This window comes from Lates calcarifer, linkage group LG6 (assembly GCF_001640805.2).
Source record: "Lates calcarifer isolate ASB-BC8 linkage group LG6, TLL_Latcal_v3, whole genome shotgun sequence".
In the NCBI taxonomy this organism is placed as follows: Eukaryota; Metazoa; Chordata; class Actinopteri; family Centropomidae; genus Lates; species Lates calcarifer.
The window spans coordinates 21240537-21267697 of NC_066838.1; the positions used below are offsets into that span (position 1 = coordinate 21240537).

General features: G+C 42.3%; 3 protein-coding genes and 1 long non-coding RNA gene across 6 annotated transcripts; 2 read left to right on the forward strand and 2 right to left on the reverse strand.

The window, feature by feature from the left end:
* Positions 1 to 684: 684 nt before the first annotated feature.
* On the forward strand, positions 685 to 11466 carry LOC108882166 (sodium-coupled neutral amino acid transporter 3). 2 transcript variants are annotated; one of them, XM_051071360.1, is made up of 17 exons: positions 685 to 896; positions 2752 to 2877; positions 4698 to 4816; positions 4899 to 4983; positions 5122 to 5237; positions 6460 to 6533; positions 6641 to 6733; positions 6864 to 6942; positions 7043 to 7125; positions 7333 to 7391; positions 7477 to 7614; positions 7798 to 7877; positions 7976 to 8076; positions 8244 to 8368; positions 9537 to 9681; positions 9798 to 9901; positions 10100 to 11466. In XM_051071360.1, exons 3-17 carry the CDS (start codon positions 4776 to 4778, stop codon positions 10202 to 10204), a joined length of 1428 nt encoding a protein of 475 aa, XP_050927317.1. In that variant the 5' UTR covers positions 685 to 896; positions 2752 to 2877; positions 4698 to 4775; the 3' UTR covers positions 10205 to 11466. The 2 variants fall into 2 exon arrangements, with proteins under 2 accessions (XP_050927317.1, XP_018530016.1); XM_018674500.2 differs by lacking the exon at positions 2752 to 2877.
* LOC127142580 (uncharacterized) lies at positions 8243 to 9610 on the reverse strand. The gene is made up of 2 exons (XR_007813439.1): positions 9477 to 9610; positions 8243 to 8398 (listed from the first exon to the last, which is right to left on the reverse strand). It is a non-coding gene; the product is annotated as an uncharacterized LOC127142580 (long non-coding RNA).
* Positions 11467 to 11628: 162 nt separating the features above from the next.
* Positions 11629 to 15768, forward strand: LOC108882168 (WASP actin nucleation promoting factor). 2 transcript variants are annotated; one of them, XM_018674502.2, is made up of 11 exons: positions 11629 to 11945; positions 12747 to 12887; positions 13051 to 13137; positions 13307 to 13403; positions 13758 to 13787; positions 13894 to 13929; positions 14037 to 14235; positions 14333 to 14508; positions 14624 to 15222; positions 15317 to 15428; positions 15538 to 15768. In XM_018674502.2, the coding sequence occupies exons 1-11, from the start codon at positions 11844 to 11846 to the stop codon at positions 15594 to 15596; spliced, it is 1638 nt and encodes a 545-aa protein (XP_018530018.1). In that variant the 5' UTR covers positions 11629 to 11843; the 3' UTR covers positions 15597 to 15768. The 2 variants fall into 2 exon arrangements, with proteins under 2 accessions (XP_018530018.1, XP_050927316.1); XM_051071359.1 differs by having other exon boundaries at positions 11629 to 11938.
* A 7-nt stretch (positions 15769 to 15775) lies between these two features.
* sema3ga (sema domain, immunoglobulin domain (Ig), short basic domain, secreted, (semaphorin) 3Ga) lies at positions 15776 to 26690 on the reverse strand. The gene is given in 19 exon segments (XM_018674501.2): positions 15776 to 17563; positions 17869 to 17996; positions 18088 to 18155; positions 18254 to 18411; positions 18510 to 18551; positions 18649 to 18737; positions 18832 to 18913; positions 18915 to 19055; positions 19186 to 19330; positions 19419 to 19488; positions 19591 to 19705; positions 19812 to 19957; positions 20080 to 20199; positions 20319 to 20412; positions 20617 to 20736; positions 20854 to 20916; positions 21045 to 21205; positions 24155 to 24291; positions 26212 to 26690. Coding segments are annotated over 18 exon segments (2232 nt in total). The 5' UTR covers positions 24267 to 24291; positions 26212 to 26690; the 3' UTR covers positions 15776 to 17185.
* Between the last annotated feature and the right edge of the window lie 471 nt (positions 26691 to 27161).

A 27161-nucleotide genomic window follows, 5' to 3' on the forward strand; every position in this document is an offset into this window, starting at 1 on the left:
TTATCATTGTAAATTGAATATCTTAAGAGTTCAAAACAAGCAATCTGAAGATGTCACCATAGGCCAGTTTCTACTATTTTTACAGGCTAGTTAATTGTGACAGTGAGAATAACTGTCTGTTGCAGTCCTACTTGTTTTAATAGTATGATACTGTTTAAAGAGTACAAAACCGCCCCACATCATATGGCTCCTCATTGACCAAGATGTCATTATTCTGTAATCTGCAGTGAGGATTGCAGGTTGAATATGTAATGATCACATCTGGACGCTGTTGTTGGTTGTTCCATTCATATAAATTAATAATTTTTTTGTTACCTTAGTGGCGTTGCCCACTAGATGGTGATGGTAGTGAGCTGATGACCCAGAGAGCTTGAGCTCAGAGAAGAAATGAGAAGTAATTTTCCACAGCAAGACATTTTATTGACACAACCAGCTGCACAGCTACAGAATAACCACTGTAATGTAGGCCAGTAGGAGTATTTTAATCAGAAGTTTTTATTTGTCAGCTTTAAGCCTACATTACACTGGAGAGGCTTAATGTTACAAACAGCTCCTGAGGTTAAAAAAATGTACTTGGATGAATGCTGGCACTGTTCAGATACGTCAAATTAGATGACAGTATTTCATACTCACAGTCACAGCACCACGTGTGGCCTCATCATTCTGAAGGAGCTGAGAGTGGGTTGGCTTATGACATGGCAGGAAATTTCTTAACGCGCGCAATTACTGCCTTCCTGCCTCTTTCCCCCATTTTCCTCTGCTCTCACAGCTGCAGAGCACTTCAAGGCTCTGTGAAAGGGGGATTTTGGACGTGAACCGGCCATCAAGATTCAACTTTTACCCCGTTACCTCTGTCTAGACCGAAGACATTCATCTGTCTGCCTGTTACTAGAGAGGTGAGTAGCAGAACAGGGCCTGTAAGGCAGTGCTCTGCTTCTGCTCCAGCATTTGGGCCACGACACAACTTCCCATTCATACACGAGGAGAGATATGGATGAAAATTATTGTCATTATCTCCACTGATAATGTACTGTATGACAGCTGAAATAACATTCTTTTCTTTTCAGCTGGTTTCTGCTTTAAGCTTTCAGCTGAGAATACATTTATGTTCTCATTCGCAGTCTGAGCCTTTAGTGACATGCTGGCAGTATTCACAGCACAGAGGTGGGATTTTAAATGACTCACTGAAATGAGAGATCATGTTGGCTGAAATTGCTGGCATACTGTTTGGTACAAAAATAACATTAAGTGTTTGATGCATGGTTTTATCCAGACAAAATGTCTCCTGATGAGCTATATTTTACACATGCACGTCCCATGTCATGTTATGTTAGTTACTTTGTCCTGGATTTTTCCAAATCACTTGTTTAACTGACTACAAGACACTGAGGTCATTTAAGATGACCAGTCATTATCTTTAAATTCACCTAATCTGTACAAACCTTGATTGTGATATTTTGCTGGTCTAATGGCCTGAACTTGACAAAATTACTGAAATGTGGAAGTATGTATTATTTCGTATGTTTTGTTTTTCTATTACTATGAAATCAAACAAAACTTATTAAAGCGTATAAAGAAAATCTGCCATCAGTGTGTGCTCTCCACTACATTAGATCTTTACGCAACAGAGACACGTTTTCCAGTAAACTATTTGTTTCATCATGAGATAAAGAACATGTGGGTGTTTCTTGGGCGTGCAGGCAAAGCCCATATCTCGGCTGAGTCAAACTTTATCAACCAACTGAAATGTTGTCCCCTGCAAAGTGTGGGTTTGATGACACACTAATAGACTGAGCACATGTTTTTGTTGGTATATTCAGGAAGTGTGCTATGCTGTATAGCACCTTCTTATATGACGTTGAAATATGGAGATGTCTTCTGTTATAGATTAAATGTTATAAAACTGTACAGAAATATTTAAAGGTGCTACATGATTTATTTTATTTAAAATTTTTTTATATTGCTACATGGGCAACATTAGCATTGACAAAACAAGAGGTCAAACTGGACTGAGGGCAGACTGAGCACTACAGTGATTCACTATTGCAAAGTGTTATTACAAGATTGTCTGGCGCTAGCTGGTTAGCATGCTAACGTCAGTAGAATAAATATGATAGACACAGAACAAAAGTTAATTTTGATGCAGAATTCACAATGTTTCTTCTAGACTGGTAAGTAAACAGCTGTTAATGCTAACATTGGCTATGTAGCAATAGCAAACACGTACATATAGTACCTTTAAAGGATCTATTTTACATGTCATGTGGCATGCACAATGTTTCCAGTCTTGAGTACAATCACATGCTGGCAATCTGAAAAAAGTACTTATCTCCTAAGCTAATTACCATCACTGTGACTTCCGGCAGGATACAAACTGTCAGCGAGTATCCGCCCATGCCATAACAAAGCCCACCTCAGATGACACCCACATTGCCCCTCCTTTCTGCTTGCATAGTCTATAATGACATGGTAATTAGACTCCGATATGAATCCCTGTTGATTTGATGAGTTCCTAGGATTACCTGTAGCCTTGACCTGCAGACTGTCCCAAAATTACAGACAATTCATTTCCATTGTTCAGGCTCTAGTGTTGACACCTTTTCAGAGTAGACACCTGGTGAGTGGATCCCTTCAGTCTGTTACACTACCTGTAACTGGTTAAACAAAGGGTTAAGTATGGGTGTTCCCATTTCCCGCTTACTCCCTCCCAGCCTCTAATCTCTCTCACTCTCTCCTCTCTTCACTACCAAGGAGCTTTGGAGAGACTCCTCTAAGAGCAAAGCTATATATAAACATTGACATCTACAAATTGAGTGAATTTGCCCAAGGAATTATTATTTCAATATCCAGAAAAGACAACTAGGCTTGACCACCAGGGTAAGTTGCTCAGACTTGTGTGTTTGTATGTGTGTGTGTGTGTCCTTGAGTTTCAGATGTTGAGGAAGAGAAGGGAAGGGCTAACTGTCAATAGTGAGCTGGTCTTGCGTCAGACAAGAGCCATGTGGTGTGCATTTCTACACAGTAAAGCTACATTAATATCTACTGCATTTAACTTAACATGTGCTGTTCATTGACAAGATTATTATATATCTCATTTATTATTTAAATAGATTTTCTACATTGAACACATTGTAAACAGCATTAGGGTGGGTTGTTGGGAGAAATGCTTGTATAAATTGCGGGAAAGTACAGGAGTACTTTCGTTTTTATTACTTTTTTCCTCTCTTTTTACTGTTCCCTCCGTCTCAGAGCTACCCCCATGGCCAATGAAATATCTAATGTGGAACAAGTTTCTAGTTAACCAGGTTTGTCTTGTTTCTCCAACCCCCATTAAAATGCAAAGCAGCACTATTTATATAATCTACCTATTAAAATGTGATTGAGGTAATTAATCCACCAAAACTGGCTTTAGTTGAATTACAAAATATTTCTAACATTTAGTCTGTGCTTCATTGGTTGTGTGTGTTGGCCATGGGCCATGGGAAAGTCATTGGGTATGTAGCTAAAGAAAGTTACTCTAACCAAACTTGACCTGAGGCCAGTATGCAGGGAAAGGGCTACTCTGTATTTAGACTAAATAGCACCATTTACACAGGAACCCTTTGTTTGTCTCTGTGGCCCACTGCTATCGAGCACCAAGTTGCATGGATTATTGTACTTCAACGGGCCCGTTCAGTGATGAGCGTAGGAATATAAAAAATTTCTGGTTTTCTGTGAAACTCTTAAAGAATGGCACAATGTAGTGCGAGTGTGTCCTTAGGGGTCAGATGTGAAAATCCTGAGGGCTGTATGAGGAAGGGAAGTATCCCATGACCCCGTGGCAGGAGCGCAGACCTACGCTCATTCCCAGAGTCTGTCCATGCCAGCTTTGTGTGGCCTACAACAGATTAGAGCAACATAAGTCCTCTAACAACATTTGTTATTTAAAGCCTTTCGTGTCACACAAGCGTCAAATGGACTTACATCCTGAGGAAAAGTGTCCATTTTTGCAGGATTTTTATTCTGTGAAGTACCAAAGTGATCTGGAGGTTTTTTTATCCTCATATCTGAGGTAGGGAGCAGAACTCCAGAATAAGGATCGCCAAGAGAAAAAAAGCATCATAAACTCAAGATTCTTGTTGTCCTTGGCAAGTAGAAGGAATTGCAGTGGTGTGTCTCAAGACTTTATAAATAGGTTTGCCCTTTTGAAGCCACATAGCATTTTCTGTTTGTATTACAGTAGTCATATTCACTGTTTCTGGAATACTGTGGCTTCCCTCTGTTGAAGTACAAATAAATTGTACGTTTACTTCTAAATGACACACCATTGCCAGTCTGCTATTGTTACATTAATCTATTTTTACTGTACTGTAGACCAGAGCCAATGCCTTTCATCCATCTCATTACATAAATAGACTACAGTTCAGCGTCTTGGAAGATTCACTCTGAGCTCTTGTCCAAACTCTGACAAGTTAAGGCAAGATTTCAGAAAAGGTGATGCATACCGCAGCAATGTAAAACAGTTAACGACGCATTCTGAGGTCAGCCTGCTTGCAGTTATTTTCACAAATAATGGAAAGCTGGCGAGATCTGTGCCTGAGGTGTGCTGGGAAAACAAACCTACAAAGTCCACACATAAATACCATATAAATTTGTAGGGAATTTAGATAAGTAAGTATTTCACAAATTAAACAGTTGTTGTCTCTTCTCGTTTCCAGAGAAGTTTAAATTGGATTCGCTAAGTCCAGTAAAAGTCAATCGTTAAAGTTTCTCAAGTCACAACCCCAGCAACCAGAATGGAGCTTCAGAAGATGAACGGACATAGCAGGGAAGATGGGTAAGACTTACAAATGAATGGTAATTACTGCGATCATATCACAGTAAATGTGTTGTAAAGTAATATTTTTTTATTGTTGTAGGTTTGATGGGCTGGACGCCATGGCTGAACACGAGGAGTTTCTCCCACATAAAACTGGTGGCAAGAAAGAAATCCACTTTACGGACGTGAGAGATGTTTCTCAGCCATTGTTTGTTGCATAATTGTGCTAAGAATGAGATACAGTAGATAATACTGATGCTGTTTATGTGATTTTTGTTTACAAATTGTTTTGTGTTACATCTTCTGTTGTCCTCTTACTGCAGTTCGAGGGAAAGACTTCATTTGGCATGTCCATCTTTAACCTCAGTAACGCCATAATGGGCAGTGGAATTCTGGGATTGGCTTTTGCGATGTCCAACACCGGAATCATTCTTTTTTTGTGAGTACGAAACCCAAACACACAGTCCCTATTTAGGCTAAAATTTGTGCCTGACCGTATTTGTCAGTGTGTGTGTATCTACCCATGTAGGTGAACGTATTTGCTCACAGCATATTGTCACCTCATGTGCAAAGAGGACATCAGTATATTCAGCTTCTTGTGGTTTATATTTAGTATTTGGATAAAGCCAAATGTGCACACTCCAGGTGGTTACAAGAATAAAGCAGCGCTGTCTGGCGTGTGTGTTTGAGTTTATGAGTTGTAGACCGGCCCCCATGAAGATGTTTGCTAAATGAAGTCATTTTGGCCATTTCATAATGGCTTCTCTCTACTTTTTGTCTTTTATTTCAAGATGGCTTTTTCATAACTTATGTCTATATGTATGTGTGTATTCATTGTGAACTTATTTTAGATACTTTATTCTGTTCTATAATTGTTCTCTGTTTTTATTTACTTGTGTTTAGCTTCCTAACTATGAAGCCTCCTGACTATAAACAGATTATCATTAATTATCATATTTTGGGTTAGAATTATGATCTAAGGTTAGGATTAGAATTTGAATTAGGTTAAAGTGTGCGTTAGCAGTTACAGTTTGGATACAGTCAATAGAGGCTCCTTATAAGGCTAGAAGTAGGGCCACAGGGGTGTGTGTATCATCTGACTGTCCGTGTGTGTTTGTGTTTGGACAGGTATGTCTGGTGGCAGCATGGTAGGGAGGGGATGTGCTCCACACTGGAAAATGTGTGTGTTTCTGTTCGTCCACCTGCGTGAGCTGTAGGCGTAAAACTGTACACACAACTGCTACCCTACAAAGCCTGATCTGTCACAATGTACATTAGAGCTCATACACACGCAGCTTCTCTAAATCAGATTTGAGCAGTTAAATATAGACCCTAGTGATCAGATCCAAGACACGCCTGCTTGGATCAGTCCTGTGCTATGTGGCGGGGGGGAGGAGAGAGGTGGAGGCTAGTGGCTGGAGAGTCAGTCTCTCAAAGCCAAACTCTCTTGTGTGGGTGGAAAAAAACAAAAAGATGGCAATTATGAATTGCTCATTAACAAAATTAAGTTTCTGTAGATGTTTATAAAGAATTACTTTATTTCTCTTTTTCTCTGTGTAATTATTTTTTTTAGATAATGAGCACAGTTTTAACGGATACAGAATAACATCCTAACTTGTGAGACACATTTCCCAACAAATCTCCGTTGTTGTGTCTTTCAGAGTCTTGCTGGTGTTCATTGCCATTCTGTCTGCGTATTCGATTCACCTCCTGCTGAGAAGTGCTGGAGTTGTTGGTAAGTCAGAGCCAGACACACTTAGCGTATGTAGCCAGAGTCATTTTTGTATTCATAATGTATCACACACACACACACACACATATATAATGTTCATGTGTTTTCAGGGATCCGGGCCTATGAGCAGCTTGGAAATCGGGCATTTGGCCCCCCAGGAAAAATGCTGGCTGCCTGCGTCATTACAGTACATAACATTGGAGGTATTACAATGCCATTTTTTACCTTTTATTTTTATATTTATTTAATGCCTGTGTATATTCAATCAGATAAGATTACACACACATAAGTAAGTAAGGAACACAAGATAAGAACGCTTTCACTTCCTTTCAGCAATGTCCAGCTATCTCTTCATCATCAAGTCTGAGCTCCCATTGGTTATTCAAGCTTTCCTTGATAAAGAAAACACAGGGTGAGTGTTGGCGTGTATTATTATGATTTATACATAGTTGAGTAGTACATGTTTTTAGTTTGGTGACATACTGATTTTTTTTCATCTGACTGTTTCTTAGAGAGTGGTTCTTGAATGGAAACTACTTGATCATCATTGTTAGTGCTTTCATCATCCTTCCTCTAGCACTCATGAAACAACTTGGTATGTTTTTCATTCTGTCATCACATTTTCTTTTTTCTTTTTAATTACCCATACACTTTCATGTACGTACGTTCTTTTCTCTACTACCTGTTTTTGTGGCATTTAATTTCCTGTCCTGTACCGAAATGAATGTTTCATCACTTCCACAGTCTCTTCAATCTGTGACAATAAATCATTATTCAACATCTTGTCATCATTGCAATCTAGGTTACCTGGGCTATACAAGTGGCTTCTCCCTCTCTTGTATGGTGTTCTTCCTCATTTCGGTAAGTCAGCAAAGACACGTACAACATTACCAGCTGCTCCATTAAATATTTATCTTTCACTAACTTGTGGGTGTGACTCCCCCAGGTTATCTACAAGAAATTCAACATCTCATGTCCACTGGAGGATTTACATCATAACGATAGCTCCATTGCTGCCCACCACGCTCCCACTAATGTGACAGAAGACTTCTGTGAAGCCAAGATGTTTACCATCAACTCACAGGTTAGAGGAGTCAGCTGTATATTTATTTCTTGGTTTGCACAGGACATTTACATCCTCCTGTTCTGCACTAGAGCGTATTATGTCAACAGAACCAAGGTGTGTAATGTCAACAGCAGTGTCAGGTATAAAACAAGCATTTAATGGTGGGTTTGCTCACTGACCTTTGGTGTGTTTGGCTTTTAGACAGCGTACACTGTCCCAATCCTGGCCTTTGCTTTTGTCTGCCACCCGGAGGTGCTACCAATCTACACTGAACTACGAGAGTAAGTCAAAATGTCATCAAATTTGACTTTCTGTGCTGAGGACTGTGCTCAGACTTTTAGTTAAATTCACGTCATTTTTCTGCCTGCTTCTATTCTAGTGCCACCAAGAAGCGTATGCAGAGTGTTGCCAACATCTCCATCCTGGCCATGTTTGTCATGTACCTGCTGACTGCTCTTTTTGGTTACCTTACCTTCTATGGTAAGATACTCTCAAAGGTCACTTTGTTCTGATGTTATGAATGGCAAGATTTCAAATGAATGACCCAGTTATACCCAGAGCCCATATGCATTTTCCAGTGCTGTGTATGAGAAACTAGACCATGTGAGATATCATGTGTCAAGGGGTGCCTGCTTCTCTGTGGGTAGGTGCTGTGGAGTCAGAGCTGTTACACACCTACAGTCGTGTGGGCTCAGGGGACGTCCTGATTCTCTGTGTGCGTCTGGCTGTGCTGGTGGCTGTCACTCTTACCGTCCCTGTGGTTCTCTTCCCGGTAAGATATCCATCAGTTTAGTGAGAAAGTCTATATCAACAACAAAGAAGAAAAACAATATTTCTTGTTTAACACGTTTCTGAAAAGAAGAGGCCTGACCCAAGTTAGAATAATTATGTTTGTATAAAATAAATAAACAATTAATATTGGCATAACTGACTCTAAGTGTAAGAGAGTGTAAGAGCTGTGGACTCAGAACTGAGCCATGGAGCACACCACATGCAAGGTTTGCACTTTCTCATTGAGACAAAAAAGTCTCTTTGGCAGACAGGCCTGAGACCAGTTTGTGACTTTTGGCACTTTTATGTGTTCTGGTCCCTTATTTCACTTCCTACCAATGCAGTCCAGGCACATCCTGAAATCACAACCTGAACATTACAAGCCCACAATGTTGCTAATGTAGCCTTTACACCACATAATTGATGGTGCCAAAGGCATCCATGTATATATCAGAGTAAGAATAGAGTCATTGCCTATCAAGGCACTGAAAATGCCTTACTGTTTCAGAGTGAAACTTCTCAGAGCAGCTGTCTCTGTTTCAGTAGTGTGTTGACTGTATGGGGCATTTCTAGCACATGGGGTTAGATTTCAGAATAATCTGTCGATGCTAAAAAGGGCCAGAGTTAGGCCAGTTTTTAAAATTAATGGACATTATAAGCAATTATTAAGAATACACTGCAGCTCAGTACACATATACTGTAGTCATAAGCCCTTTGCAGATTAAAGAAATAGACTATAGATTAAAGAATTATATTAGTCTGTCCACTCAATATGAAGCTGAAGCCAGGAGTCTGTTTGCTGGGTTTAGCATACAGATTGGAAGCAGGGGGAAACAGTTAGCCTAGTTAACAACAAGGAGTCATGTCTCATGGCTGGGAGCAGGGACTTGTGGAGTCTCTGCTAGTTGCCTGTGGTGAGCTCCAGAGGTGACTCTGTAGGCTCAAACTTTCAAGTATGATGCACTTCTGGTCTCAGTCCACAACATAATGCAGCAAATATTTTGCCTTAAACAGCTGACAGAAAATACCTGCTTAAATGTCCGCTAGTTGGGTTGATGTGTTTGAGTTTATCTTGCACCTTATTCAACAGCTTCTCAGCAGCAGTTTACCTGTAGAAAAACGTGACACTGTCTCTTTCTTTCTTCCTCTGTCGTTCCTTCCTTCTGCAGATCCGCAGAGCTTTGCTCCAGATCCTGTTCCCCGACAAGCCTTTCCACTGGGTCAGACACATCGCCATTGCTTTCTGTCTCGTCTTCATCGTCAACCTACTCGTCATCTTCGTGCCGTCCATCCGCGACATCTTCGGTATAATCGGTACGTTTGCACGGGAGGAAACGCTGTCTGTCTGTCGTTAACCTCATCGTCTGTCAACCGTGTAATCGCCAACCGTGTTCAAACTTCTAAATTCACTTCTTTTCTGTCCTCTGCAGGAGCCACATCTGCACCCAGCCTCATCTTCATCCTACCTGGAATCTTCTACATCCGGATTGTTCCTGAAGAGCAGGAACCTTTACTGTCCAGACCCAAGATTCAGGTACAACCTCAGCTAATGGTATTAAATGTACAACAGTCATTTAAAGGAGCTATTTGTAAGTTTTGCTAGCTAATCATTAGCATTAACTTCTGTTTACTTATCAGTGTTTTGGTTGTAGTTCTATCACCTCCTTTCCTCTGCTGAAGTTAGCACGTGTTGTTGACATGTGTTTTTTGTCTTTCTTTCCACTTCCTGTAGGCCACATGCTTTGCTGCATTGGGATTCATCTTTATGGTGATGAGTTTGTCGTTCATCATCACCGACTGGGTGACCGGAGAGTCCAGAAGTGGAGGTGGACACTAGCTCCGGTGACCGATCGAGAGAAACCCTGAGACATAATGCCAACCAAAGCTCCCTGTCATTAAATTACCCCTGATCTGCTGAGTCCTCATCCAAAGCCAAACAGGAAAATTTGGCTGCACAAGACGAAGCAAATGTGAAGGACCCTTCGCCTACAATCAAATAAAATAAACAAATAAAATAAATCATTTTTGACACAAGGCAGATAAAAGGTCCTGTACTGGAGGTGCGAACACAGATACATGAGAGTACAAGGCAGTGTGTTCTGACTGAATAAAACCTGTGTCACAGGTCGCAGCAAGGATGTTGTTTGGAGGCATGTGTAGAAAATGCAAAAGACAGAAAAGGAGTAACAGCATAAAGAATGAATGGGAACAGCATGACTCAAATGGAAATCCCATTTTAGAGTATGGATGTGTAGAGTTCCCTGGAATAGCTCAGTCACTGCCAAAAATCCTTCCAGTCTACTTCCCTACCATCTCAGAGTTAACAAGACAAGAAAATTTTAAAATGGCAGTCACGTCCTTTTGTTTTTATCAAACAAAATTTGTTTTACTTTGTTCATTTATCAGTTTTTATTTCATTATACATATAAGACTGAAGTTCACAGGTTCAGCTAAATGTGACCAGCTGGGATTAGTCTGCAGTACCACGCTGACCATTCCAGTCTACCAAAAACTTGTACATGAAATTGAATTAATGTGTTTAATGTGATATTTTCTGTCAATGTATTCTGACACTTAACATAACTGTTGTAAAGGTTCGTCTTCAAACCTGAGTCTGAGGTGACCTTTTATAAGCAATCCGACAGATACAGTGTAATTTGTAGGGTTTTAGCTGCTATTCATGGAGGTCAAACGGACAGTTACTGACAATCACATACACAAGTGTTTTTTAAATGTGTCCCTGAAAACGTCCACAGCTGCAAACCAAAGAACATATTTATTGTGTCACATTAAGTTGGGATGTAACTGATAATGTTTTTTTTGTTTGTTTGTTTTTTTTTTTTTTTGTTTTTTTTTACTATGTTCGGCAAAGGCAGTTAAAAATTGTGCATATAAAAATCCAGTGTTAAAAATGCTGCATCTCTTTCAGCAACCCCAGAAACTGTTCAACTGTGCGATGAATAATAATCTCTGGATTCTAAGTTAAAACGAATGGATTCTTTTCTCTTTTTTGTCTTTAAAATTTGTTATTCATCCTGTATATTTTTAAATTAATTTGAATGTTGTTATCTGTCAATAAAATATGTCTTTCAGTTTTTACATACGTATTGAGTTGTTTTTTATCTATATAAAATGTTAAGTACACCAAGTGGTCATCTTTAGTGTGTGGAGCCTTGAAATGAATGTACTCACAGCAGGAGAAGAGTAACAGTGCACTGCCTCCCTCTGAAAAAAAGAAGTAAAAGGAAGTAACACATTCATTTGTGCTCTGCGTCTGAGAGAAAGAAGAAAAGTGGGGGTTAGAGAAGTGCGGTTGTCCGTTTCCTGCTTTGAAATGAAGTGTGCATAGAACAGAGAAGAGAAACTTCCTTGACTGTAGAGCTCAGTATTCTGACAGTGTAGAGAGGGAAGGCTTTTTTTCAAATGCCGTGAACATTTATTTAAGATAAAAAACCGGAGAGACTTATCAGAGGACCATGAGCCGTGGATCTAAAAGTAAAACGGAGAGCGTCCAGAGCGCTCTGTTGAGCCCGCAAGAGAATGAGAAGCTGGAGGACCTGCTGGGCAGAAGGTGTGCTGTAAGTTCTGAGCTGACCAGGGAGAGAGGGGGGGTTGCCCACTATGGGATAATAATCTGCTGTGTCTGTCCTGATTTGTATCCTTTCTGGTGTTAAATTTGATTGTAAAAGTGAAAGGAAAATGTATCCATGATAATACTGGTTATTCTGGTTGCTACATAGAAATGTAACTTGTTTTAGCCCTAAGAACTTCTCTCTCTTCCCTTTGGTGGTTAAATATATCCTGAATTTCAATGAGCACAGTTGATGGTTGAACTCTCAGTTGAGGACTAACTAATTTAAGTTACAACAATATCATATTTTGACGCTTGTCTCGTCTGCTTTTTGTTCGTTTATTCACTTAACCTTTTATTTATTAAGTTTATTTAGTTACAGTTGAAGTCAAGCTTAAATGTAACATATATTTCCTCCAAAAGAAACTTCCATATGTTGATGCAAATGCAGTTAAAAATGAGTCGCTGACATTAGGTCATCAAAAAGGAGGTAGCAGTAACAGGAAATGGTGGCTGAACCATTTCTTCCTCTGTGTCAGAATTAGTCGCTATCATTGGTTCTACTCTTGTAGAGCAGAAGTTGCTTTGTTCCTAACTCTCTTTTAGTTACTGAGGTAAACACTCTCCGTATAACTGCCAACGACAAAAATAACCCAGTATGAGCTGCACATTTTCATGACAGCTCCAAATCAAGATCATCACAGCAACTTGCCATCTATTTACATGTGAACGGCAATAAAATGCTCTCATGCGTTCTATCAGCGCCAAACTGTTTTCAATGCATGTGTTTCAATGTCTGTGTGTTTAGTCTGTGGCCACCGCAGTCGCACAGTTGTTCATGGCTCTGCCCAACAGTCCTAACGTGTGGAGCTTTCAGCACACTGGAGTGGTGTGCTTCGTCAAAGACAACCCTCAACGTTCCTACTTCATACGGATGTTTGATTTGAAGGTAATTTCTTGCACAGTGATACTTATACCAAGAAGTACTTACTGATAAGAACACTTACTGTAAACCTAATCTCTGTGCCTGTGTTGTCCCTCTGAAAAGTTACTAAACTGACACAAAATGACTCAAATCTATTGAGAAACTTAAATACTACTTTTTTCCACAGGCAGGGAGGCAGGTTTGGGAGCAGGAGCTCTACAACCAAATTGTTTACTCCTCACCACAACCATACTTTCATACATTTCCTGCAGATGTAAGCACACCCTTATTTCACCTCTTCCTGCAACTTGAATAACTGTCTAGTTAGGATGTGGTTCCCTGCCAATTGTGTTAAACTCACCACTATAGGCCACAAATCTCTAAAGTATTGTTTGTGAGACATGTGTGTTTGAGTTCACGTTTACCTGTTTGACACACTGCAGGAGTGTCAGGTGGGACTGAACTTTGCTGAGCAACAGGAGGCAGCGGCCTTTAAAAATGCTGTCGATGAGAAAATCAACCAAAGACACAACCGTCAAGGTCAGCGAGGTCAAAGCCACCACACTGATGTTTATATTTAGAATGATAGAGGAACAAATACATTTTTAATACAATTACTCATAGCTATATTTGTCCCAACACTATGTTTTCCTCTATATGCTTGGGCTTTTGTGTTGTTTGTTGTTGTTTGACCTAGAAAAAATAATTGACATCCACTTCAACAAGGTTGATTTTTGCCTAAATCTGATCATTTTACAAGTGAGAATGCTATGTAATGATAAATAATTGATAAATAACTTACTTTTTCAATCTAGACTTGTTTAAATGACATTGTCAACAATGGTGTGGTAAAGTAATGCAAAATGGTGTCTCTCACCCCTTTGTTATTGACAGACAAAAAACAGCGCCCTCTGCCGCCCACTGGTAAGATAGCAATTAATTTCATGACAGCAGGATGCTATTTACGTATCTAGTCAACTGTGAGAGTAACTATGTTTCCTTCCTCTTTTTCTCTTTCCTGTCACTCTAGACAGAGGTTCCCTGCCTCCACCGCCACCTGGAAATGGTGCGTGACTCCTTCACCTCAACACATCTCTACTGTAACTTTTACCACCACCAGTGATGCCTGAAATTAAACACTGACTTGTATGTTCTCTGCATTTCTTCCAAAAGCCTCATCTCTTAGCCCTGGATCTTTTCGCATGGCCACAGTGGACATCCAGAACCCAGATATCCAGTCTTCACGCTACCGCTCGGTGCCTACGCCCGCTGCTGCATCTATAAGCAGCAAAGAAAAGAAGAAGGACAAGAAGAGCAAGAAAAAGGGCCCCAAACTCTCCAAAGCAGACATCGGCGCTCCCAGCGGATTCAAGTGAGTTCTCTCCGATGTCGAGCAGTGAGGATGTTGTTTCAGAAAACTTTCCGTATATGTGACAATATGGTATCTTCATTTGTTTCCTTCATGGCAGACATGTTACTCACGTCGGATGGGATCCAAACAACATTGATCCTGATCTATGGAAGCTGCTCTCCCAAGCTGGAATCGGTGAAGCTGATATGAGGGATGAAAAGACCTCCCAGCTCATCTATAATGTCATTGAGCAGTCTGGAGGCATGGAGGCAGTCAAAAGGGAGGTGAACAAAGGTTAGACTGGATCATTTTCTACCTACCCATCAGTCTCACTGCTCCCCACAGGCTAATGTAATGGTCTAAAGTGCAGGTTGAATTGTAATGAATATCTTGTTCCACTCCATTACAGCCTCTGGACCTCCACCCCCTCCACCTGGCAGACAAGGGCCCCTACCTCCTCTGCCGGGCTCCAGTCCCTCCTCTGCCCCAACCCCTCCACCTCCACGAGGCCGCTCTGGCCCCTTGCCTCCCATCCCAGGCCAGCCACAGCGAGGGTCCCCATCCACTCCATCATCTTCAGGTCGCGGAGGCCTGCCACCCCCACCCCCTCCGTCAAACAGAGGCGGTCCTCCACCACCGCCGCCACCTGCACACTCTCAGTTCCCCTCACCGCCCCCCTCGAAGTTCTCTCATGCCCCCCCTCCGATGTCCTCCCACAGCGCGCCTCCTCCCCCGCCACCGTCTGGCCCACAGCGCTCCATGGGTTTCCCACCTCCTCCTGTCCCATCTACACCCAGCAGGGGAGGTGGAGGAGGAGGAGGTGCTGCACCTCCTCCTCCACCCCCTCCACCTCCACCTCCACCTGCTCTGATGTCCTCAGACTTCCCACCGCCTCCTCCCCTGTCCAATGGCCCACCGCCACCTCCCCCTGCATCCTCTGGAGGAGGAGGAGGAGACAGCAGAGGAGCCCTGCTGGATCAGATCCGACTAGGGAAGAAGCTCAGAAATGTAAAACAATTTCCTCTTTTCCAAAACATTTAATATATGCTCTATATGAGCACACAAGTCTCACAACTAAGATTTTGTTTAAATGCTGTTTTAGGTGACAGAGAACCCTGATCCAGCTCCACCTGCATCTCCAGCATCAGAGGAGGGCATTGTTGGTGCTCTCATGATGGTCATGCAGAAGAGGAGTAAAGTCATCCACTCCTCTGGTAAATATAAGGACATAAATGACATCTGTACATAAAGTGTGAAAAAGTTTGTTTTTCTAAAAATGCATTAAGAGAGCAAACACAGTCCAATATTTATCTTCTCTTTCAGATGAAAGTGAAGATGAGGGTGGAGAAGAGGACGAAGACGATGACGAATGGGATGACTGACGTAGAGGTTCTTCTGTGTGGATTTTTATCTTTATCTTTATCTCAACTGTGATTATAGTGACAAACCTCCAGGTTGCAACATATTGTTCGGCTATTGCAAAGTGGAATGTGACTTGTGTATGAGACAAACTATGAAGGAGATTAAATAAACAAGCAATTGAAGGACTGTAAAGGACACGTTTAAGAGAATTCTGAAATGTTTATATATCTGTTCAAACATTTCCAGTGTAGAATTGCTCGGCATGACAGCACATAGCACTGTGTTACTCACAAGGAAGGTGAATGGTGGCTCTGGCTGGAAAATATCTTGTTCCTCACGCTTCTGTTAAAAAGAGCCATTTTAAAAAATAAGTAAATACAGCTTATTACAGAACACCACCAAATCAATACTAAAACTGAACCAGTTTCATTCCCATTTTTGTAATAACATACTGTACATGAAAACTATGTTCTTGTATCATTTTCTCACACATCTGTGCAAAGATCCCCAATTCCCTCTAATACCGCCACCGACAAAGTGCATAACTGGAAGAACACTGTATGCTATACATATCTTAAAACACTCACATACTGTAGGTCACTAGAGCACAGGACAGTAAGGGAGTCATTACATGACAACATCCAATGGAATTAGCTTAACAGAATACATTACACCTTACAAACATCGTAACACACCAAGGTTGAAAAGGGAACAGTAAAATGTACAACTTGCAACAAACAACGACAGATACGCATGCAAACATCTGCATTTATATCATCATATTATCTTCATACAATACAAGAGAAATCCAATGACCATATATATTATATTCACAATCAATATATTACATTTTTGTTTCAAGATACTTAAAAGGACCATACCTGTGGTTTTGCAGGTTGTAGCCTGTTAAACTACACGTTGCATTTACTTTACATCACAGTCAAACATTTTCCAAGACAACAACAACAAACCTGCTTGAAATACGTGATCAATCACGATGAGCAATGTTATTTTTTGTCACAGTAACATGGTTTTGAAAACGCTTCCTTGGTGGTGCTTTCAGGGACCGTCCAACATCTGACATTTAACAATCAGCTGCAGAAATTCTTTTGCTTTTACACTATGTTGTGGGAGCAACCAAGCAGACAAATAACAAGCAACATGGATGTTGTGAAAAAGATAGGATATGGATATGGGATTTTTTAGTTTGTTTGTTTCTTGCTCTAAAACTGTTCCACAGTGATTCTCAAGTCAGTGATGCTGGAGTTTCCCACAAGCACCTGAATGTACCAACAAGAAAAAGTTAGAAAACAATCCCTGTGTGGTGTGATCAAAGTATTAAGTCAGTAAGTTGAGTTCAATGTCATACTAACTGAATTAATACATAAGAAACGTACAGTATTCTTTGAAAAGTGGTCATCGGTAATGTAAAACACACACAATCTGTATTGAGGCCGACACTTGCAAAACCACCAATATAGTTCTTTAATGACAGCATGACAGCATCACCTGCTAATGAATGGAGGTAACACCAGGACATGCACGTCAAACATAAAAGTCCACCATGAAGTCCAGACAGGCCAGTGTTGGACAGGTTCAGTCCCATCCTCTAGCCGAGGCCTTGGTCCTGGCTCTCTGTGTGCCTGCGGCTGGTGCGCTTGCGCTGCTGCTGCTGTTTGGGACTGAGCTGTTCCCAGTAGGACTGGCAGTACTGGTTAATCAGTCTAATCTCAGGTGGGAAAGGTGTGGAGACGAGGGATGACTGAGGGTAAGGTCCCGCGTGGCGAGTTTTTGGCTCTTCGTCCTCATCTTGAGCGGTGAGAGCTAAAACGATGTCTCGATCCAGGATGCGCAGTGCCACGCGAGCCACTGTGTGTTTGAAGTTGTTCTCTGTGGCGAGGCAGTGGTAGAGACCTGCGTCTGATTGGTTGAGGGACTTCAGGAGGATGCCATGGTTGGTCTTCAAGAGACCTCCCGCACGGTTGAGCTGTAGGAAAAAGAGGAAAGTCTAAGTGAGGGAACTAGGTGTTTGAATTTGTATAGAGATTCAAAATGAGCAAGTGGTTGATTCCCTTAAAGCAATTCAGTTCAACATTATGGATTCAGCTACCAGCACCTGTAACGTTCATGCCAAAACCAAAGTTTAAAAACAACAAATTGCAATTTTATTGAGTGTAAGTGACAGACTGTTTCTTGCCGACAAGACTTATATTTACCATATAATTTACCTAAGTGTAAGTATTTCCTAAAATACTGAACTGTTCCTTTAGCATTTACTAAAATTTAACTCACCACTTTCCTCTTTCCTTCCCTCTGGAAGAGCCACTTGACGGTGGCCTGAGGAGAGCGAGGCTGACACTCCAGGAAAGTACTGCTGCCCTCCACCCCAAACTGCACTGTTTCTCTCAGACGTTTCTCCACTGCAAAGATAGAGAGGAAATGGTGACAGCTGCTTGAAACAAAATATATGAAATCTATGTGGTCTTTAAACAAACAAAAAAGTTGCCACACCTTTAGCATTGAAGCCTCTGCACTGCCTCAGTGGGTCACCATGTTTAACATCCTGTCTTCTGCTCCTCCTAAAACAAACATCAGAATTAAGAATGAAGTCGACTCAATGCATCCTCGCTTTAAAGTCTAGAAAGAGCACACTGTGAAGCTATGAGACGTCCCTGACCTCTTGGTGGACGGGGTGAATGCAGAGCAGCTCTCTCCATCCCAGGCGCAGTAGGGGTCCCGGGCCAGACAGCAGTCAGAGCAGGCCCTGCCATACACACCACAGCGGTGCAGTGACACCTGGGTCAGCCCGGCGTCCGATGATACATACAGCTGTTGCTGGGGTGACAAAAGCAAAATAAACCCAAATCAGTGAGGCAGTGAGGAAACAGTTCAAATTTTCAAGTCAGATCTGTATTCAAGAGGAATTTTCTTACTCTTTTAGAAGATATCTTCATTGTTTTGACAGGAGCCCTGGTCTGTACATTAATAAAAAGAAGGAAAAAAAGTTTTTTAATAAAGTCTTCTTTACATTAAAGTATTTTATTCATTTCAGGTCCACATATTTAAACATACCCGAAAAACCTCCACTTCCTCTAGTGTGAGCTCCTCCATGCTGACTGGGTCTTTAGGCAAAACAATAACTTTCTGCACAGTGCCTCGATCTAGAGGTGAGAGAAATTATATTTAAACTCTACATTTTCTTCCCAAAATAATCCTCCGGCTGGACAAGCACCGTCAGTCCTGCAGCTGCCTCACCTGTCCCCAAGAAGAGCACCTCGTAGCGTCCGTCCACAGCATCCACCTGATCTACTACCAGGGCAGTATAGCGGTAGTCCACAGCCGGTTCTCACCACCAGGGGGCGGCGGTGGATCGGATAGACCGGGTGGAACATGAGGGGATGGGACCTGATGAAATCCACAGCCTCATCTGAAAAGTTCTTGGAGGAGCGGATCCCAGGGGTGAAGGTTCCTCCTGGACACTGGATGGGGAGGAGGAAGATAAGGTGGGGTTTGTTTGTTTATATGTTTGTGTAAATGGTTAGAAACAGGTTTGAATGTCTGTGGTGAATTTGATCCTATCACTCTGGAGATAATGTGACTGAAACATACTGTTCCAGGCCGAGGGTAGGGAATCTTGCCAGTGTACTCCGTCCATTGGTAATTATGGCCGTGTTTGTGAGCAAACGGTCCATTGAAGACGTTGCGGATATCAGCCATTGAGTACACGCAGACTGCTGAGCCCTTGAACACAGAGCTTTAACAGAAACAGACAATTAAGGTAAGAGGTAGCATTAAGAGATGCTCTGCACCCAACCCCTAAAATGAAAGCATGAACAACTCACCCTGCTGTGGTGAAGAGAGCATATACCATAGGGTTTCGTTCATCCTGCGTGGGTTGAATAAACACATCCCCTGGAGGATGAATGATAAGTTGATCAATAACTCTATAGAAAAGCAGTTGCAATTAAAATGTCGATCAGTTGAAGCGCAGTGCTTATTTTATCGCAGCCTCACGTAGTTCATCAAATCGGGTCTCCACTCCATCTTCTCCTATCACTGAACAGATAAGACGAGCCTTCAGGAACGTCGTCCACCGGTTCACCAGGGACTTCTGCCCTCCTTCATCATTCTAGACAGGAAGGGAATTAGGTCATGATTCAATATGTGCAACGCGTTTCATATTACACGGTAAGCTGTACATCTTTTCTCCACATATACAGTGTGGTTTGGCTCACCAGACACACTCTTCCCACCCTGGCCAAAACGGTGGGGCTCGCCCCGCCGCTGGAGTCTAAACTCTTCTCACGGAAAAAGAAGTAAAGCTTGTCGTCGTTCCTTTCTGCACTGTCAGGGATCTGCTGGATCTGAACAAACACGGGCTCTAAGGGGGGATAAAAACAAATAAGCAAAGAGGGGATTGAGGCAAGTGGTTGTCAAATAAAATGAGAGGAGTCATAACCTGTAATCAGCAACGTTTACCTCCTCACACCCACACTTACTCACCGTTGAGCCACCTGGAGTCATACTGCTCTGTCCTGATTGCCGTTCTCCCTCCCATGGTCCTGAACAAAGCAGCATCTGTACTCATGAAGTCTATATGGACCCCAGCATACAGATTACCATCTGCAGAGGCGAGGCAGTGAGAGAATAGAGAGATAAGACTTTGTGATTCAGCAGCATAAGACATTTAAATTTAAAGATTTTGTGTTATTTTTTCTGCCTATAAATGAAGCGTGTCTTACTGATTAGAACTGCAATGTTCTCCTGTGTGGGATCATAGGAACATTTTCCCTTCCCTGAATCCACATACCCAGGGACCAGCCTGAACAGGTAGTCCTGCAGAGGCAGAGCAGACAGGGAGAATATGCGTATAAATAGACTGCTAAAACGTCACATGGGAGCATGGGAAAATCACAAACAAATCAGTGTCCCAGTTTGTAGTACTGAAATATTTAGCAGGACAAAGCTTTCCAGGCCTGCTGCTGAGGGATTTTTGCTGTAAATCCCACTCAGGGAACTGTAAACGTCTTTGCGTTTCACCTCTGCCCTCCAGCCTCTGTTGATGAATGTGCAGATAGGTTGGTACGCCCCCGTACCACAGGTGTAGAGGTGGGTGCGGTTCCACGGCTCTATCAACCTCACAAAGTTGGCACATTCACCCTGGACAAAGAGAAGTAAGACAAATGGAATTCAAACATCACCACCGTCATTGTCCCAGCGTGAAAGCAGAGGTCTGTGATTTTTGAAAAGAACAGGATGTAAACAGATGAATCCCACCTGTCTTCCCTTTCCCGTCATCTGACATTCTCCCTTTCTCTTAGCAGACGCCGGCCAATGGATCTGTTTTTAAAAAAAAAACACATGAAAACACCAGATTATTAAGGATCACTGCATTTAAAGACTTAATGCCACATACCAAACAGCAGACTGGGTTTAAGAAAAAGCAAGCAGGTGGAGTTTGCACGCACTATGAGCGGCTCCTTGTTCACATTGTGCATGTCCAGAGCCACCAGGTACTCCCGGCTGCCCAGGTAAAGGCGACCCTGATCCTGATCCATCAGGAGGATGCGGTAGTCGCTGGTGTTGAAGGAGAAACTGAAGGGTCGAGCTGCCCGTGTGTCCATCAGCTCTGTGTTTTAAAAAAAAAGTTGCAGCTTTGTTAAAAACATCTAAAACCATTTGGAGAACCAACAGCAGGGGGAGCAGAGGTTACCTCTTAACTGCTATTCACTTTATTCCCTTTATGCCTTTAACATGTTTCATTACTGACTTGGATGAACTTATGGTCCCTTAAAGTTCTCACTTCGTCTCTGGAAAATGTGTGTCACTGATTAAATATAACTCTACTTAGAGCATTTTAAGAAACACATTCGCTTTTAAGATCTCAATATTTTATGTGTCCTGACTGTCTGATTGAGTTTAAGGCACCGCATGCCTTGCGGAGTTAGACGAAAAAGCCAGTCCCTTAGGAAACACGGTCAGTGGAACTCGCAGCTAATTCTTAAGATCAGGATTGTGTTCAGCAGAGCATAACCTGTTAAGACATGCTGCAGTGGAAAAAGGTTTCTCCTTTTTTGTTCAGCTGAAAGCTTTGATTGAACAATTTTCATTTGCTGCGAGACAAATGGACTCCTTACAGCACTCTACCTCAGAATGTGATTTTTTTTTCCGTTCCTCCATCCAACAATTCATTGCATCATTTTAAACACATGCACACACACACACATCTGTGGAAAGATATTGACAACCATATGTGCACACTGGGACACGATGGAGGCATGTTAAGGACAGCAGGCTTATATAATGACAAATGTTCACACAGACCCTCAGAAGGCGGCTTACAGGGATTCAAGAGGAAGCGCAATCTTTATTTACATCAAAGTGCCTGCCATCTTCCTTTTGAGGTCAATGTTAACAGGATGCAGTCAAGGTGCCACTAAAATAGGCAATGCAATCGGATCTCCGGGTGGGATGGAGCCTTGGAGGTGGGACGAGGTCCGGTTCTGTTCCTGAGAGGTAAACACAGGATAACAAGCCTCTGGCCAAGCTCCACTGGGCCATAGTGGATTCACCGAGGGGGCTAAATGTAGAAACACCACACCCCTATACATGTCTCCATTCTCCAAAAATAGCAAACAATGTACTGCCATCATCTGGTAAACATTCAGCAAACACTTACCCCCTGACAACATTCTGACACTGATAGGGAAACACTGGGAAGGACATACGATTCAAGTATGAAGCTACAGCTGGGTCACTATAAGCTCTCGTGTTACAACTTGACAACATATTGTCACTAAGGCACTAATGACCACTGCCGTTTAGCCGCAGCCCCTATCTCAAGCATGAACAAACTGGTGACAGCACCATGAGGGCATGGGATCCTCAAACATGGCTTCAATTACACTGCACGTTTTGCTCTCTAGCAATGCTGACTAATTCTATTAAATGAGCCTCAGTCAATCCCTTTGAAGTGTGTATAACTGACACAGCTTCCAAAAGACAGAGGAAACAATACAAGATCTCTTTCCTCGACCAGGCCCTCTGCACCCCCAGAGTGTCACTCAGGGCCGACTCATTTGCTCACAAGAGTCACATGTCCTCCAGCCGCCCCAAAACCTCCTCCACAGGCGCCTCAGGGAACAAAGAGACTCGCAGTCACAAACAATGAACAATAAATCCTTGGAGTGGCAGAAAACAGTTGGGGAGTAAATCCAACTTTTCTTCTTTTTGTTTGGTATTAGGGGGAAGGGTGAGTGAGGTCTGTGAGCGCGGCTGACCAACAATCAAATAATTCAAACACCTCTCCGCTGTTTTAAGCAAGATACCCAGGTTTGAATTTTCTCTGTGCTGATGTGAATTCCTGTATCTTAACAGGGAGGAACACGATCAAGTTCAAGACCAAACTTGTGTAATTGGTCAGACTACTACTTTGTGCACCCTGCTGCAAAAACATACTGTTGTGTATAAGCTGTTTACTGAAAGGGGATTAGTGTTAAAGGTCGTATAAAAACGCACTGCAATTACCCTCACGAGCCTCAGATGGAACCGTCGTTGTATGCAACAACTACCAACAGCATGTACACAGCTGTTTTCAGTCTAGCAAAAATCAGTCGAATTCGAAACAGCACTTCGTGTTAGACTCCCAGCTGCCAGGAGTTATTAACCACAGCTCTCATGATTAGCTCACCTCTAATCTGCTGCAGATGTCCCTTGTTTAGAAAAGTACGAAATCATAAATGTTTCTCATTGAATCACCGCGGTTTCGACAAGACAAGGCACCAAACGTTGCTGACTCTGCCTGGACCTGACCTGGGGACCAGAGCGCTTTGACTCACCTCCACATCAAAGCACTAAGGAATGTTATAAATCTGATTCGCACCTCTGATCCTCGCTTACTTCAGGTACCTCAGGTGTGTGTTTGTGAGCGCACACATCCACGTGTGCAGGTGCACTTGAAGTGACAACATGATAGAGATGCTGGGATGACTGTAATCATCCTGCATTGTTTTTGATCAAAGGTGTCATCCACATATTTGTAACATGAACTTCTGCCATTAGAGTTAATGAGGACGGGGAGCGGACTACATGGGAAAATCCCAGAAGCCGACAAAAAAGGGCTTTAAAACCGCCATCCACCTTCATCTTGAATTCACACCTCGCGGGCAAAACATTACACTTCTAAAATATCATTTTGGTCCTCTGATCAGATTTCAGGTGTTTCCTTCTTGTGTCATCATGTCAGACATGAGAAAACAAAGAACTGACAGGTCAGACTACAGTGCGTGTGGGTTTTAGGGTGTGGGGAGAAACTTTGTCGAAGGGCACCACCAGTAACCAACAACACGTAACATCCACCTTTTGTTTTCAGTGTTGCACTGTTTGACATGTGGCAGGAAATACGTTCTTTACATATGTATAAAGAGGAAACATAGTCTCTGGTGTGGATATGTGCGTGAGCTCTGTGTGTGTGTGTGTGTGCACACCAGTGACTTAGTGGGAGAAACCAAACAAAAGTAAAACTATTACGACAATCCCTGCTGTCAGAAGAGTTTTTAGTTAATCTGTATGAGCTCACCTTTGAAGGAGAGGCGAACCCGTGGAGCAGACTGCTGCAGGCCCGAGCCTCTGTAAACACACAGGGCTAACAGGAGCAGTTGGGCTCCAGATGCTGTCATGGTAACAGTCATGCAGGTAGCCCACAGAGATCTAAATCTGGACGAAAAAAGAAAAGAGGAATGAACTATTATTATAGAGCGCCCCATGAGAAATACGAGACAGAAAAAGAAGGAAGGACAGGAAAGAGACTCTCTCTCTCTCACACTCTCTTTCTCTGATCTCTCTGATCAGAAGTTTGGCCTGCAGCCTTCTAAGGCGAGAGGTATAGTTTGGCAGGAGAGAACAACGTCCAAATCTTCACACCTGCTCTGGAAAATATGACAGCCCTATTATTTATTTAAAGTGTAAATGTAGTGAGGTATGTGTTAAGACTGTATAATGCTATATGCAAGCACAGTCACATGGAAAACACCTGAAAAAGGAGATTGATGTCTTTTTGTCGTCTTCTTGTACATTTTACTAAACACGTTATATTTTCTTAAAACACATATTTCAACACATTTTCATAGAAAGCTGGATAAAACCAGACTCCGATGCCCATCAGTGATTCCCTCTGCCTCTCTCTCAGTCTTTCAACAAAGCACGTCCACGTACTTTCAGAAGTTGACGAGTGAAATACATGACAGTTCAAAGAAACAGGTAGCCCTCGCTGAAACCATCTCTGACAGTTTAGGGGTGTTGAAACGTAGCCTAACTGTTAGACCTTAACTCTGCATTCATTATGCATCTGCACTTTGCTGGAGAGGATCCCATATAAATTATGAATACTAAAAGCTGAGTCCATAACATCCATTAAATTGTCTCCCTGAAGGTGTGCTTTGCTTGGGCTATAAGCCATCCCGCGGGCTTTTCTTTTTTCTCATGACATCCATGTAGCTGAGGCCTCTGGTGGCACACAGTACAAGCCTTGGAAAAAGAATAAAAAAATGGTGGGGGCATTTAGGGAGATGTGTTCATGGGGGAAAAGTGGTGAGATTTCAAAATAAAATTTCTAAATAAGGCGTTGATTCATGTGTGTGACACATTAAATAAAAATATGTCCCCATGAAAAATGTGAATATTCTGATGAAACTGAAATGACTGGCACGGTGAACATTTGGAAATTAAAAACAGAAGACACTGGGAGCTGCCTCGCAGGCTTCTTGGCATAATCACACAGTTGCCATATATCTTCTCACCAGGGAAGCTTGATCTCCATTCCTCTTATATCAAGCACTGTATAGTTACTGTTAATGGTACTTATACTCCAGCATGAGATGTGTAATCAAAATGATGTGGACACACATTTTTTTTTTGTCATGAAAATTCACAGGTATCAATCACCTTATGAAAGGATCACTCATTAAAAACAGCACTGGATCACTTTGACTTTATATTAACACATAAAAGACATAAAGTGAAGGAATAAATAAAATGAGCATATGATCACATGAACACCACGGACACTTTTTAAGCCCCTGTGTGATTTTTTTTATGGTTAGGCAACAGGCACCATGGCTCGGTGAATCTATCTCAGCAGATTAAAATTCATGTCCCCTCCTCTGTGTCATTCAATGAAGACAGAAAAAGAATATAAGGCTAAATATTCCTCCTGAAATACCTTTAAAAAAACCTAAAATCGCCAATGAGGAAATATGACAAAATCATTATATGGTGCCTGAGGGGCTGTGTGTGTGTGTGTGTGCGTGTGTGTGTGATGGCCTGATTGTACTTCGTGGTATTTTGCATGAATGACGGTGTTTCTGGTGGTTTTCCGTGTTGGGTGGAAACGGCAGGACAGATGAAAGTTCAGCTGTACTAATATACGGTTTCCCTTTAAAAAATAATTATAGGATTTCTATAACCTAGTTCTTTTTTCCGCTGAGGAGTGCGCACTTACCTGTGAACTCAACATCCAGAAATAGGAACCCGAGCAAATGTGTACTGGTGTACTTCAGTCACCTCCCGTTCAGGCTACGATACAGAGTAACTAAACACGAGTTAAAAGTTAAACCAGAGGGAAGTTAAACGTCCTACCTTTGATTTCTGAGTGTGTCGATAGACGCTATACGCCTCTCAAATCCCTCAAAACTTGCAGGATGTTACCGCTGCATTCCCCGCGTTTTGCGTCTCGGAGCTGGATTGGAAAATCTCTCTCAGCCGCGCTGCGCAGGCATAAAACAATCCGATAGGTTTGCAAATTCCCTCTCAGAAGAAAAAAAAAACGCTGCCTAATCAGTCGCTGTGACCGACTGCATTTCTTCCATGCAACATTTAAAGAAGAAAAAAAGAGACAGATCTGATTCCTGAACGCTTCTTCCACACTATCCAAAAGTTTACGCCCGGAAGGCAGCAACCATCACCGTGATGTGAGCGAGGTGGTGGTCCATTGATCCTTTAAAGGGAGTTTGAGGGTGTCTGAGTGTGAATCAAGTGACCAGGTGCAGGTGTTGGGAGAGTGGCTGCCCCGCTGTCCTCTCCCTTCTGTTCTGCCCCCACCCAGCCTTCCCTCTCCTGTTGGCCCACAGCAGCATTGGACCAAACCTCTTGGTACACCATATGGGTATGATTAACCCTGTCACTGCTGGCAAGTTCAGCACACAGCTCCCACTCTCACTGTTAACTGTTGTTAATCTGTGCCAGTTCAGCAGTTTTCTTCTGGTGAAGTTTATTTAACCTGAATAATTCAGTTAAATGGCGAACGGGCGAACAGCCACAGTTTTATATTAATGTTTTTCTCATGCACCAGGAAGGCCACAGACTATTCTTATGCATGATGCAGGGGCTGAAATTCACTATTAAAGAGGAGAAGGAGGAGAGGAGGCCTGCTACTTGGACCATGTCACCATTACTCTTCAGTTCTACATGAGAGCCAGGTCAGGCGAAAAAGATTCCTGAGATTCCTCCGTGGCTGGCTCCAGCGCTCGGGACAACGGTGACAAAGCAGCCGGAGTAGGAGGAGAGGGAGGGGGCACTGGACGTAAAGG